The sequence below is a fragment of the Hydra vulgaris genome, chromosome 12, assembly GCF_038396675.1.
Source record: "Hydra vulgaris chromosome 12, alternate assembly HydraT2T_AEP".
NCBI classification, from domain to species: Eukaryota; Metazoa; Cnidaria; class Hydrozoa; order Anthoathecata; family Hydridae; genus Hydra; species Hydra vulgaris.
Window position 1 is genome coordinate 9148927 of NC_088931.1, and position 15200 is coordinate 9164126.

The 15200-nt window shown below is 26.6% G+C and overlaps 1 protein-coding gene across 1 annotated transcript in view; it reads right to left on the reverse strand.

Moving 5' to 3' along the window:
- LOC101235213 (transcription factor IIIA) overlaps positions 1-15200 on the reverse strand; it is a 59502-nt gene that overhangs the window by 10496 nt on the left and 33806 nt on the right. The window contains exons 7-8 of the mRNA XM_065811462.1: positions 9750-9796; positions 9132-9215 (exon numbers count right to left, since the gene is read on the reverse strand). Coding sequence (XP_065667534.1) covers positions 9132-9215; positions 9750-9796 — 131 coding nt within the window. The remainder of the gene's footprint in view (positions 1-9131; positions 9216-9749; positions 9797-15200) is intronic.

The window sequence follows — 15200 nt, forward strand, 5'->3', positions numbered from 1 at the left end:
CATTAATAACATAAAATGTGTTTAAAATAAAACGAATTAAATAAATAGATAAAACGAGTTAAAAAAAAATTACTATACAAAATGTTTGCAATTTAAATAAAATTTTCTTCTTCACTTGCACTATGTTCTAAGTCTGATACTGTTACTGTAGCTACATATACGTTTAACTTTCAGAAATGACCCACGCTATGCCACTGGGTATTACGGACGCCGCTGCAATTAAATTTATAATTATTGAATGTTAAAATTTAAAAAATTTTTCCTACTTTAATTATAATTTTTTAAAAATAATTTCAAATTTTAATCGCAAAAATATTTGAATGAGAGAATTTTAAAATTTTTTTTCAAAAGAATTCTTTTTTTCAAATAGATTTCTTTTTAAAAAAATTCCTTTAAACAACTTATAGAAAATATAGAACTTATAGAGTATTTATAGAAAATGTTTAATCTTGATATTGCTTTACATAAGATTTAAATATATAAAAATGGTATCACGTTTTTCATATTCTATTCAACATTTCTTGTTAAAATAATTTTTATAAGATATAAATAGAAACAATTGTATGGCTAACTTTTGCGAGTCTTTGAGTATATTAAGTAAATTAATATAGTTGATAATTTAATATTCGAGTTACTGTAAGTTACTGGTTGTTTTGATTTAGTTTATAAGTAAATTTACTGTGATGCACTTTATTCATTCAGTAAATCAAAGTAAATATACCTTTAAAAGGTTCATGGTGCTTATTCACATCGTTTGCGTAACTCTTGCTTAGCTGAGAAAAAGTTAAGAAAAACTTATGCAAATTATTTTTTGCGTAAATATTTGGTATTCAAAACTTTTTTGCAGCATTTACGTAAAATTAAGGTTGCGCATGAGTTACGCAAAACTTAGGCAAAAACTTACGCAAATATTTTTTAACTATTTGTATAAAGGAAGTAGTTAGTATTACTAATTCATTTTTTATTAAGACATACAGGGAAGAGTAATCAAACAGTGAATACATCTTTTTTTAAAGGCAGGGCTTACATTTACTTAGACTTAAATTACTTTTTTTGTTGTTGCTCCTATATTTAAAAATATAGCAAAAGCATATAGGAGCTATTCAAATATGTGACATTCTAAGATGAGGGGGTGGGGGAAAGGGGAGGGGGTGTTTGAAAGTGTCACCAAATATCACAAGGGAGAGGGGATGGTTAGCCACAGTGTGACATAACAAAATTTTTAAAATTTAAATTCTAATCACAGCAGAATTGTAAGCCTTTAGCAAAAAATTACAAACTTTTGTTTAAATATGTCATGTCACAAAGAGGGTGGGGAGGGATTGTTTAAAATATCACATATACAAAGTATGAAGAGGAGGAGGAGGGGGGGGAGGAGGAGGAAGAGGAAAACAGAAAAAAAAGTCTCACAAATAAGAGTTGGTTGGCTTTTTAAATGAGATATTAATTATTAACAAAATCCTGCGCATCTATTATTTTAAATATAAACATTACAAACACTCAATAAGAACTAACTGGGGCATATTTACTTTAATCCTAATGGCTAATATAAATTGTATTATCCTGGGCTTATATAAGATAATTATTCAGCTTCCTGTATGATGCCATCAGTGAAGGACCATTGGTTTTATTTAACCATTCAAATAATTATATACTACAGTTATTTTAATACTATAAGTTTTAAATTGTTTGTTATAACTATTTGAATAGTTAAAAATTCATTATTTTTAGCCTCTGCTTTTTCCTTATTCTTTCTTAGCAGTGATGAACCTAGAGTTTATTTTTGTGATACCCTTTTAATGCGGCAAGATATAAAACCCTAACCCTAACCCTGCTGTGAACCTTATTTGTAAACATCGCTGGTTAAATAAACTAGCTAAAACACACAGAAAACTAGCATTTGAAAGAACTTTTTTTTTCTATTTTTAATATAAAAAGAAAAAGAAAAACAATAAGAAATTAATATTTTGAGGCACTTTTTTGGCGCATATACCAGTACCTAAAAAGGTCTGGGTTCACCTCTGCTCAGATCATGCAACTTGTCTTGCATAGCTTCAGGAAGTTAAAACAAAATACTTTAGTTTAGCATAAAAGTTCACATTTATAAAATAATGGAAGTGCTAAACTAATGTATTTTGCCTTAACTTCTTGTTTTAACATTCTCACTTCTCATACCCTAGGGTTAAGAAAACAGCATGATAATTATCAAATTTTCTTTTCACTGGTCATGTTTTATCAAATAATTGACTTGAATTAACAAAATTTTTATTTGCTATAGGGAATGGCAGTTTCATTAAATAAAGAAATTGCTTCAATAAATTCAAGAAATACTATTGATTACATTCTAGTTTATTTGAAACAAAACTATTTATAAACAAAATTCAAATTGCTAGAAACATAAGGAACATTTTAAAAACATAAACAAAAGTTAAACAACTTCTCCATAACATATATGAAAAATAAATTATTGCTGTGAGACTATCTATTCAATATAAACCTACATTTGTAACTTCTATGTTTCAGTTGTATTAAAATAATTAATAAAAGTTGAGCTTGAATTAAAATCATCACATGTTTTTTATAAGTTTTTTCAGTGATATTTCAGATTGAGAATTTGTGGAACCATTTTTGCATGAATAAAAACATGATTCCAATATTTGATAGATAGATTAAAGTTAATTCTGTGAATCAGGCACATGCAGTATAGAAAAATTTGACTCATTGACAGAGCAAGTATTGATTAAATCACAAAAACAAGTATTGTAGTAGGTTTTCAAGACACCAAATACAATCTAATAGCTACAAGTGCAATCAATAGCTACAAGCAGTGTGAACAACACTCTGTCAACTCAAAAATTGTAATACTATTTTCAACATCAACAGATAATAATTCTACTGAATTGTGAAAAGCACTTCATTTGGACTAACTGGTGTATTAAGGAATTTTTTATGGAACTCCTGCTTTTTGCAATAACAAATTACAACAACGAGATTTTATATATATATAAATTTAGTTATTTAGGTGCTCCTAATGCTTTTAAAAATGATGCTCTTTTTTTTAACAATTTAAATTATCTATAGATATTAATAATATCTCATGATAATTGAAATAATTAACAACAAAGCATTATTATTCAAAATAATCTTAATATTGTTAGTACCTTTGGATAATTGGAATCATCTAAAAATGTAGCATCCTTATTCAAAGTAAGTTTAATATTTAGGTTATAGTACTTTGTTACTTCAATAACCAGATAATTTTAACATCATCGTATTTTAAAATAGCCTTGTTCTCATTCATAAATTAAAAAAATAGACATTTGAAAAACTAAAGAATTAATTACATAATTTTGTGAATATTGTATATATTATACAATACTATCTATATTAGCACACATGTTTTTTATAAGTTTTTTCAGTGATATTTCAGATTGAGAATTTGTAGAACCATTTTTGCATGAATAAAAACATGATTCCAATATTTGATAGATAGATTAAAGTTAATTCTGTGAATCAGGCACATGCAGTATAGAAAAATTTTTTTTTTTTTTGTTATTTCACCTCCCCAAGGCCCAGAAGGCCACTACAGATGAGGAGGCTACTTAATTGTGGTCATAACCCTCTCTCAACTCTATAACTCCGAAACACGAACCTTGACGAACAAGGCCGCTGCGCGGAGAAACAAGTTGAGCGCGGTACTACCAGGGACGTGGTGGGGATTGAACTCGGAACCTCTCGCTAATGAAGCGAGTGCTCTACCACTACACCACTACCGCATATTTCCTCTCTCTCTCACAGAGACTCTCTCTCTCTTTATGCTAGTGATGCAAGTTAAAGTATATACTTCAATTATATTGTATATATTTTTGTATAGTATAGTATAGATGGTATAGTATAGATACAACCATATATTAATAAAGTATGGATACATCATATAGCATTGATGTATGACAATAACTAGTTATTAATTTAACTTATTTAACAAGTTATTGGCATACTATAAAACTATATGATATATACATACTATGGTCTTCTTGTTTTAGCTAGGCTAGGAGAGAGTGAACCATCCATTATATAGATTGTATGTATATTTTTTTAAACCTTAAAGTCAAGGTGAAAACAAGTTTTATAACACAAGTTTATGTAGTACATCTATATTTTTGGTAAATATATTGCTATTGCTGCTATTGTTAAAAAAAAAAGTCATAGTTGTATTATTTAAATAAATAACTTAGCATATAGCAGTATAAAATTAATATAAAATTATATTTTATTGGCAATAACAAACAAAATTTAAAACCTTTTACAATAATAAAAACGTAATTTTTAAATATAATTAGATGATTTAAAGTTACGCCAAACTTAAGTCAGAAAATAGCAGACATAACTTTTCTTGGATAAAGTTTGTTGAGCAATTTTTAGGAAAATGTAGTGAATCCCATAATTTAGACTTTTTGCGTAAGAAATAACTTATGTAAAACTTTAGAATTTTGTAAATTTTTGGTTACGCAAGGTTTGTGAATATGACTTTGTGTAACTTTGAACTTACAAATGCAAAATTTACGCAAATTTTGGACTTATGAAAGTGTTGTGAATCTGCACCCAGGGTCGTTAGAGTGGAAAACGTTGAAGCAAAAAAGTTTCTGGTTTCTATTAGCATAGCTTAACTATTATAGAAAATTTTTAAAGAAACAAATTTAATATATAAATTAATATACTTAAAGTAGTAAAACGAATAATATAAAATTGTTGTTAAAATAATAATTTAAGTTATTTATAATAAATTAATTTGGTGCAACGTTTTAAAAACACAAAAATAAAAACCAGGAACGAAAGAAGAATTCATTTTAACATCTTTTCCCTTCTAAATTTTTCGCTTTAACGACCTTTTGAAATATTATTGGCTACCACGCAGAGATTTAAAGTAATTTAAATTCAAAAGGGCTTTACGTTGAGTAAAAATCTCCAAGCGAAAGAGCAAAAAATGATCATGCGCAAAAAAGTAAAATGATCTGTTCAAAAGATAAATTTAGCATGACGTACTTTAATAACCTTAATAAAAAAACTTAGACAAAAACATTACTTTTAAGAATTGCCAAAAAAAATTGCTATATTAGAAAAATAGATAAACAAACAACCAAAAAAAAAAGCCAATTGCTAAATTATTTTTTTAAAGAAAAAACTAATCGGGAATGTGTGAAAAAACTTAACGCGATTCGTGATACCGTTAATTTAAGCCCTGTATTAGCTCAAGGGCCATCACAAAAAAAATCACAAAAAGAATCCCAGTCAGCTTTAGGGTAGTAATAAGTAGTAGGATCATAGGGTGAGTCTGAAAATGAAGTATAAGATGAAAGATTTATAGAGATCATTGCATGGTCAGAACTACTTGAGGAAGAAATGGGAGAAACTGAACACAAGCTAGTATCAGAGAAAATATATAAATCAAGGAATGAAGGCAAATGATTAGGGTTGTCAGTAAAATGAGTCACAAAGTTAACTAACCGAGTAAGAGATTGAGAAATGCAGAAGTTATAGGTTTTAGTTCCAGCAGGATCAGTAGCATTAGAACCCAGCCAATCAGTGTAATGAGCAATATTGACAGAAGGATAAAGAGAGAAGGCATAGTCAATTTGATCAGAAGTTACATCTTAAAGAGTGCAGTCTTGGGAAAATGGAGAACAATAAAAAATAAAAAGTGATAGAGTGGCCGTTATTATAATAGGAGTTACAGAAAATACTAAATTTTCGAAAACAAAGAAAGCAAAACTAAATAAATTTAAATAGAAAAAAATATATATTATTAACTTGATTAACTTGAGTACTGTTTTTATTTTTGTCTCTTGAGGGTGGTTGTTTTTTTCAATAATGTAATCGGACAAAACATAGTGAAAAAAACAAACAGTTAAAACATTAAAAAGAATGATTTTACTATATTTGTTTTTTTTTAAAAGAGAAAAGCAAAAATATAAATTGCTATCTGTTTGTAAAACTATTTGTATAATACATTTGACTCTGTGCGCTTAGTTCTATCTGCTCCCTCCCTTTTGGGCGACTATGTTAATGGTGAACAATTAATTATTATTACTATTATTAGTAATTCTTATGCAATTATTAATAACAATTATTAATAATTGTTTATGTATATTTCACCAATAACATAGTAGACCAAAAGAAAGGGGACAGGTAAAAAATCGAAGGAAATTTGTGAAGTGGTGGGATTTGAATTGCAACATTTTGTGTACATAAACCCTTAATTCAAATAAGCTAAACGCGAGCATACTTATGAACAAACAAATGTAATTATATAATAAAAAAAGTTATACATAAGAGTATACGCATACATTACATAGATGTATTCATATAGGGACAATATATACTTGTTACATTAAAATTATACTAATATATTTTACAAACAGATAGCAATTTATATTTTCGCTTCCCTTTTTTAAAAAAAAAATAAAAAAATAGTAAAATCATTCTTTTTAATGACTGTTTTTTTGCTTTGCCTTATCCAATTTCAATGCTGTAAATAACAACCATCTTAAAGAAATAAAAATAAAAACAATACTCAAATTATTTTAGTTAATAAATTTTTTATTAAATTTAAATCTATTTTAATTTCCTATTTTGTTAGTTTTGCTTTCTTTGTTTTTGAAAATTAGTTTTTTCCATAACACCTAGTATGATAAAACTTGCTAACGGCTATGACCAAGTTGTTTAAAATAAAATACTCAAGCATGGGCATGAGTATTTTTTTTTTAGACAACTTGGTCATGAGTATTTCCTTGTGTGGTCTTGACAATGTCCATCATAAGCATTAACATAGATACCATTATCATCATGCGCAACATGGGATCATTTTTACCTTTATATTATTATTTTACAGTAAATTTATTTTTGCAGTTGTTGATGGAATCAGCTTCTCTGTAAATTACCACAAAGTTGGGGAAACATTACTAACAGCCGATCTCAGAACCATTAAACTGAGTTTTAGAGCTGTAACCTCATTAGAAGATAACAGGAAGAGTGATATAGCCACTATCAAGGAGACAAATGCAGAAACCTATGAGAAAAGTCAAGAAGATCCAGCATTCGTCATCCTAGGCAGGAAACAATGAAAGACAGATTTACATATATGCCAGCCTAATTGATAAAGAAGGGGTTTGAGGCTGGTTAGCAAAACTATTCTGCTTACCCCTTAGTCTTCTTACCCCTATTATACCCCTATCTTCTTACCCCTATATAAACTATTCTGCTTACCCCTAAGTCTTAGCCTGGGAGACCTTCTACAAGACAGTAGCTGATTGCAGTTAAGATCTGCCTAAGATGATCTCTAGCCTTTACTTAATAAAGATCCCCAAGACAGGGCATTTTTAAGTCAGATATTATTTCTTCTAGCCTTTGCTTAAAAAAGCACATTCTACAAGGTAGCAGGCCTTGTGGCAGGTAGTACTGGATCTTGAACCTGAACTGACCTGGAGTAGTTGAAAGAAGTTACTTCTTGCAAACAGTACCTTAAAACACTAGACAGGACATTTTGGAAATGCTTTAGGAAAAACACTACATCTAACAAAATACTAGAGGTGAGCATAGGTTTATTGTTGATGTTTAAAATTTTGTTTTTTCTGTTTATTTTTAAAAAAGTATTAGCGTTTCTTTAAAATTAACTTTGATTCAACAACTTTTTTATTATATCATGTGGTTCATAAGTTACAATAATCAATTGATATTTTAATTCAGTGTGGCTAAGCGGGATAAATGTTTTTTAGGCTGATTTATTTTGCATATTTTGTCTTTTTTAAACTATTAATGCAACATTGTAATTATTAGCTTAAAAATATGTATGATAATAACATTCACAGGATTTCACAGATTCACAGAAGTTGGTGTTGGGTTTCAAAATATTATTTCAGTACAAAAACAAAAGACACCAAGTAATTCTCACACAATAAATAAAAATTTACGGGTTTTATAGCATAAAATTAAACAAAAAAATGTTATTATCCTCTTGGACAAAAAACATAAGGCTCTGTTAGATAAGTTACCTTAAAACAACACATTTAAACAAACTCAATGATGGGTGAATGGAAATTTATTTTATCTACATGTTTTGCATTTGTTTTAATTGCTTTTTTAATTATTTGAAATTTGAAATTAAGTTTTTCACTAAATAAAGTTAAAAGAAAATTTTTATTAGTCAGCCACTACTTTTATTCTTTTAAAAGCTTTGTTCATAAGCAATACAAAAAAATATTGGGTCTGTTTAACACTTAATGAATACTTTTATTTTTCTGAAAAACAAATATAGTTTTAAAGAAGTTTTTTTTTTTAACCACATAAGTTGCCATTATAAACTCAAACATTCAATAGTTAATTTAAGACTTCAGATATTCTTGTTAATAAAAGAAATTTTATTACAACTATAATAGCTTTTGAAAATTACACAAGTGATTTTTCAGTTGACCTTCAATAAAAGATCTTTAAAACAACGATACAGTAATTTTTCGAATTAACATTGATATCATTTTTTTTTTGCTTGAATTTTTCAATTTAAACTGTTAAGGTTTAATAGATTATAACTCCAAAGCATGAACTTTGAAGAACAAGGTCGCTGCGCATAGAAACAAATTAAGTGCAGTAAAAACCAAGGATGTGGTGAGGCGAGCGCTCTACCACTACACCAATACTGTAATGCTTTATTGATAAACTAATAAAAATTTTACTTAATTAACAATCAACCTTATTATTTAAAACAATAAGGAAATATCATGTTTAAAAAATATAAGGAACAAATAACATAAAATAATAATAAAAAATATAAAAACAATAAGGAAATATCATAGTTAACATTGTAAAGTAGTTGTAACTTAAATTAATTACTAATAATCAAGTTTTTCTGTTTTATTATACCATTTTGAATAAAAAAAAAAGTCAAAATGGCATCACATATTTATTTTGGTGACTGCTGTTGTAAGTACACTTAGCAAAGTATGAACACTTTCAATTCAGTATGGTAAAAAAAAAAATACTTTAAGAAAATGCTCTTTCAATTGTATGAATGTTTACATCTGATATTTAGTAATTTTTAATTTTGAAGATTTTCATATTGCATGAAATAATAAGTTTACCTTAGTATAAAATCTACCACAACCTGTATATGTGCACTGAAATACTTCTCTACTTTCTGAATGAATTTTTTTATGAGCTTTTAGCTAAATAAATAAAATATAAAATTTAAATTTTCTGGTGCTAATAGTTTCATGTTATTTAGCTGTTTATTTTAGCTAGCAGCTAAAATAAACAGCTAAATAACAAATTTAAAAACAAACTTTAACAATATTCAAAAAAAAAACTTTCAGTTAAATGAATGTGTCCTAACAAAATAAGAAATAAAAAACCACTGTTTAATAGTTTGCAATATATTTAATGTAAAACCATATTTTATGCTTAGGACAGTTTTTGCGTTGTAGCATGTATTAAAAAAAAAAAATTATTTTTATTTCAAAAATACAATATTCAAAATGATGATATCCAAAAATTGTTATAGATATAGATAAATGCATAAAACTGTATATACAAAACACTTTTTTTATGAGGAAAAAAACTGTATGAGAGACTTTTATTATGAGGAAAATGGTTCATGTATATATTAAAAAACTATATGAATGTTTGACGACTTAAATAATTATAAACAAAAACTTCTTTTCCCTATAAAAAATATTTTCTAAAAAAATACTAAAACTTACATTTGAACTTTTAGAAAGTATTTTTCCGCATATATCACATTGCTTCTCTGTAAAAAATATTAAAATCATATAAAAAAGATAAAGATTTTGAATAACAAATATATAAAATAAGATTTTACATATTTATCTTATTAAGGCCAAGTGAACCACTTATAGCTAAACAGGTTTTTGTATGGAACAGCTCTATAACATGAGCAGGTATACTTTTTGTAAGGGCAATGATAAACTATTGATTTGATTCTATTTTTATATTTTTTTGGAAACTAATTTCTTTTTGACATTTGATCAATTCCACAGGTCCACTGGGTAAAAAATAAAATTTTAAATTATATGGCTTGCTAATGGTAAATGAAATAATAGTTTATGTGTATTTTATTTATTACAAACATAAATTATTGGTTGCTGTAAGCACAGTTATGATAATATATAACAAAACCCTTTAAATAATCCTAAATTGGAACTATAAGTTAGATCGATCTCTCTCACTTATAAAGCAACAACTGTTGTAATATTTGTAATATTGTAAAATATTTATTAGTTATGGTTCTTAATTGTGTTGTTCTGGTCTAATTGCGTTGTTCCCACAATACCATTTTCATACTTAAATATGGCAATATGAAAAAGCCAAAACAATGTACTTTACAAGGAGCAGACTTACATTTAAAATATTGCTTTTAAAACCACCTTAAAAAGAAGAAGCTTTTTTTGATGTTTGAGATACCTAACTTCCAGACATAGAGCAAACTCCAAAAATGTATATGTTTATATATATGAAGACCATACGGGTAAAACCACAGATGTCCACTTTTTGAAAATTTCAAGTTTTATATATTTTTATGATATTTTAGTACTAAGCTATTTTAGTTTAAGGTTCTATTCTTAAAACAACCTATATTCTATAGGTTGTTTTAAGGTTCTACGGTCATTTAAAAAAAAGGGCAACTTTGAAACAACCACTGATGTCCAATGTTTACTGCGTAAAAAACACAGTTGTCCAAATTATTTATAACTAAACCAATAATAATAAAAGCGTAAGTCATATGACTAACTTTTATCCTTAAGAAAATTACGTCGGATAAAGTAAACAACATTACGTTCACAGAAAAACATTTAAAAAAAAACTATATATATATATATATATATATATATATATATATATATATATATATATATATATATATATATATATATATATATATATATACAGTAGTGGCCAAAAAATTAAGGCAGGCTACGTTTTTTAAATTTTTTAAACTTATTTTTTATTTATGGCATTATTACCTTATATATATATATATATATATATATATATATATATATATATATATATATATATATATATATATATATATATATATATATATTTATATGTATATATATATTTATATGTATATATATATATATATATATATTAATATATATATATATATATAAATAAATAAATAAATATATATATATATATATATATATATATATATATATATATATATATACAGTATATATATATATATATATACAGTATATATATATATATATATATATATACAGTATATATATATATATATACAGTATATATATATATATATATACAGTAGTGGCCAAAAAATTAAGGCAGGCTACGTTTTTTAAACTTTTTAAACTTATTTTTTATTTATGGCATTATTACCTTGAATACAAATAACTTTTTTATTATATTTTAATTTTTGAAGATGTTTTGATTTATTTTACACCGTCAGGTTGCCATAGTTGTGATATTATGGGTAATAAGCGTGATATTAATAACTTTGTTAAAGGTAAAATAAATGCACTATTTTCGGAGGGCTATTCTCAAAGTAGTATAGCAAAACAATTAAAAATATCAAGATGTCTCGTGCAAAATGCTTTACTTGTGTTCAAGACTATTCAAATCGCAAAAATTATGGTAGAAAATGTGTAAGTACATCACGAGAAGACCACTTTTTAAAGAATGTTGTTAATAGTGAGCCCCACACAACATCTGCAAGGTTATCACAACTTGCTATTGAAAGGGGACTTACTATTAGTTCGAGAACAATTAGAAGAAGGTTGTATTATGACTTTGGTCTAGTTGCAAGAAGACCAGCTAAAAAATCTTTATTAACTTCATCTCAATTTCAAGCTAGGATTAAATTTTGTAAGAGTTTAAAAGACAAGACACCGGAATGGTGGGAACGCGTAATGTTTACAGACAAAAGTACGTTTCAACAGGTTAGAAGCACGGGCTATAATTATGTTAGAAGACCTGTGGGAGAACGCCTGAATCCAAAGTATACCATAAAAACAGTAAAACATCCTCCTTTAGTCATGGTATGGGGAGCAATCACAGCGCAAGACCAATGCGGGTCGCACATCTTTAAAAAAGGTGAAAAAGTCAATGCACAAAAGTATCTAAGTGTATCGAAAGATAAAGTGAAACTGCACACGGAAATTACTAAAACCAGAATTTTCCAGCAAGATTCAGCACCTTGTCATACAGCTAAAACAGTTAAGAAGTGGTTTACTGATGATATAATTAAATTATTGGAATATAATCAAGCAGAAAGTTGCATCACATCAGCCAAAATCTGAAGAACATCTTCAAAAAGTTAAAGAAGTGTAAACTAATAAAATCACTCTAGAGTTTTGTAAAACATTAGTACATAGAATCCCAAGAAGAATACAAGCTGTGCTTGATAATAAGGGACATCCGACAAAGTATTGAATCATAACATTTAAGTCATTTAAACTGTACTATTGCTATAATTTGGTTACTGATTTTGACTATTGGACTATTGGTCTGATGATGCATGTTCTATGCAGCATGATTTTAAATTATTAATTATCTCAAATATAAAAGATATCAAGCTAATTTGCAATTTATGTGCTAGGCAAAGTATAAAATAAAAATTTTTAGATCGATTTTATTATCTAGTTCATAAAACTGAAAAACTTGACAGCATTACTATTTCACTACTAATTAGAACTCTGTTACATTCTGTATAGACATGACACCTACAGAATGTGATAGAAACATGGCCATTGCAAATCAAAAGTGTCTGTCAGAAACACTATACGATCTCACAAAAAACTATAATAATTCAATATTATATACAAACATGATACAAGAAAAATTTCTGAAATTTGCAGAGTTTCAAAGCCAAACTTCTTGGTTGTTTGTTCATTTAAGACATGTTCACTTAAAGAAATTAAAAGATTAAAGGCTAGTTAAAATTGAATTATATGGAAAATTGGAAATATTTAATTTTATGTGTGTTATGATCCTTATGTTTAGATCAAAGATCAAAGTGGCTGATAAACTGAAACAAGCATACATAGCTCTGTTGTCTCTTTTTTGTTAAAAATTTCAAAACTCATTAAACATTTTCCAACTGGGCAAAATAAGACATTTGATATTCTTTTTTCTTATTTTTGAAAAATTTATTTTATTTGTCTTTGAAATTAAAAAAACACATTTTTATTAACGGTGTGTTCACAATTGGTTTTCGTATGGCTTATACAAACTTGATGCAATGTGATGGTACAAAGACATCATGAAATCATTTATGATAAATAGATGAGGTTGGGGAAGAGAAAAGGTTGCAATGATATTTTGTATAAAGTTAAAAGAAAAACTTTTAAATATTTTTTTATTTGAATTTATTTAATGTAAATAAGAGGGGGGGGGGCAGCTTTATTACCCCATCACACACTTAGTACGTTGTGGTTGTATATTACAATGTGTTATTATCAACCTTTAAAAAAATAAGTGCTCTAAAAGGTTACAAGCTAACGTGGTTTATGAGTTGATGATTTTACAACGGTAAAACCACAGCAATGTCCAAAATGAGTGACTTGTTTTCAAAAGAACACTGTGAATAAATAATTTTTGTATTCAGCACAAAAATTGCATTTATATATTGTGTTAGGACTAAATAGTCATAAAAATATATTTTTAATTAAATATATTATTAATAAGCAGATATCGAATGTCACTAAACACTAAATTTCATTTTTCTCAAAATGAGAAAAATGTGACATCTGTGGTTTTACCCGTGTGGTCTTCATATATATATATATATATATATATATATATATATATATATATATATATATATATATATATATATATATATATATATATATATATATATATATATATATATATATATATATATATATATATATATCAAATAAAGATGCTTTGCAAAAAATTGCGATGATTGGAGCCTAGGAACTAAAAAGCCTTAAAATTTTATACCTGCCCCAAATGTGAGAGCAATATGTCGACAATTCCTAATTAAATCTATATTCATTGTTAAATTTTAAAATTTACACAATAACCTTTAAGGGTTTAAAAACTATTACCATTAAAAGTTTGAACCCCCATCAATTTGAGGGGGTTGCAAATTTCATAAGGCCATAATTGTTGAACGCTAAGAGACTATTGTGTGAGTTTTAAAATTTCTCGATGAATATAAACTTGGTTGAGAATAGTAAAAAAAAATTTTTATCAACTTGTTGCTCTCACATTTGGGTCAGGTGTAGCTAAAATTTTAGAAACATCAAAGTTTCAAGCAAGGAATCAGACATACAAGCTCTATGAAGGCGCATTATAAATCCACTCTGACAAAAGATACGCTAGGCAGGAGCTGACGTTGCAGGACACAGAAATACTCGTCAAATATATATTTCTAATTTTAGAATATAGCTTCATTATGTACATTTTTTTAAGGAAAACACTTTTTGATTAAATTCTTGTGATTTATTAGTTCAAGATAGTCAAAACTATTTTATTTGTAAAACATAATTTTTTTATAATTTGCAAAAAGGCTTTTTTTTTTTTGGTAAAAAGCTTTCAAATCTGAGGCGTAACACTATTTTTAGTAGATGTCAAAGCTGACCAAAAGCTGACCTTCTCAAAGAAGGATAACTAAACTATTGCTTATTCATTCAAAGTTGGATTTTATAAATAAAATTATAAAAAAAAACCTATAAAAAATACATTTACTAACAACTTTTTTAAACAGATTTAGGTAAGTTGAATAAAAACAGTATAAATAAATAAAAAAACTTAATAATAAATTATAATTTAAATATAATATTTTTAAAAAACATTTTAAATATAATCAAAAACTATTTTAATTCAAAAATTCTGTTTTTAATTTTAAGAAAAATTTAATTGTTTAAATCGCTTTTAAATTTTGAAATGTTTTAACTAATAAAAAACATTAAAACAAATCGTGTGGCTTACTAAATGGATTTATTAAATTCCCATTAATCAGTCATGTCATTGATCGTTGTTTTAAAGTGACAAGTCAAAAATTGCAATTTTAACAGTGACATAGAACATAAAATTAAGTTCTAATACTTTTAAGTAAACAAAAATAACTGCAATATAATTTTAAAAATGCAAACACAAAAGAAAGTTCTGGAATTATTAAGAAAAGGTGGAAG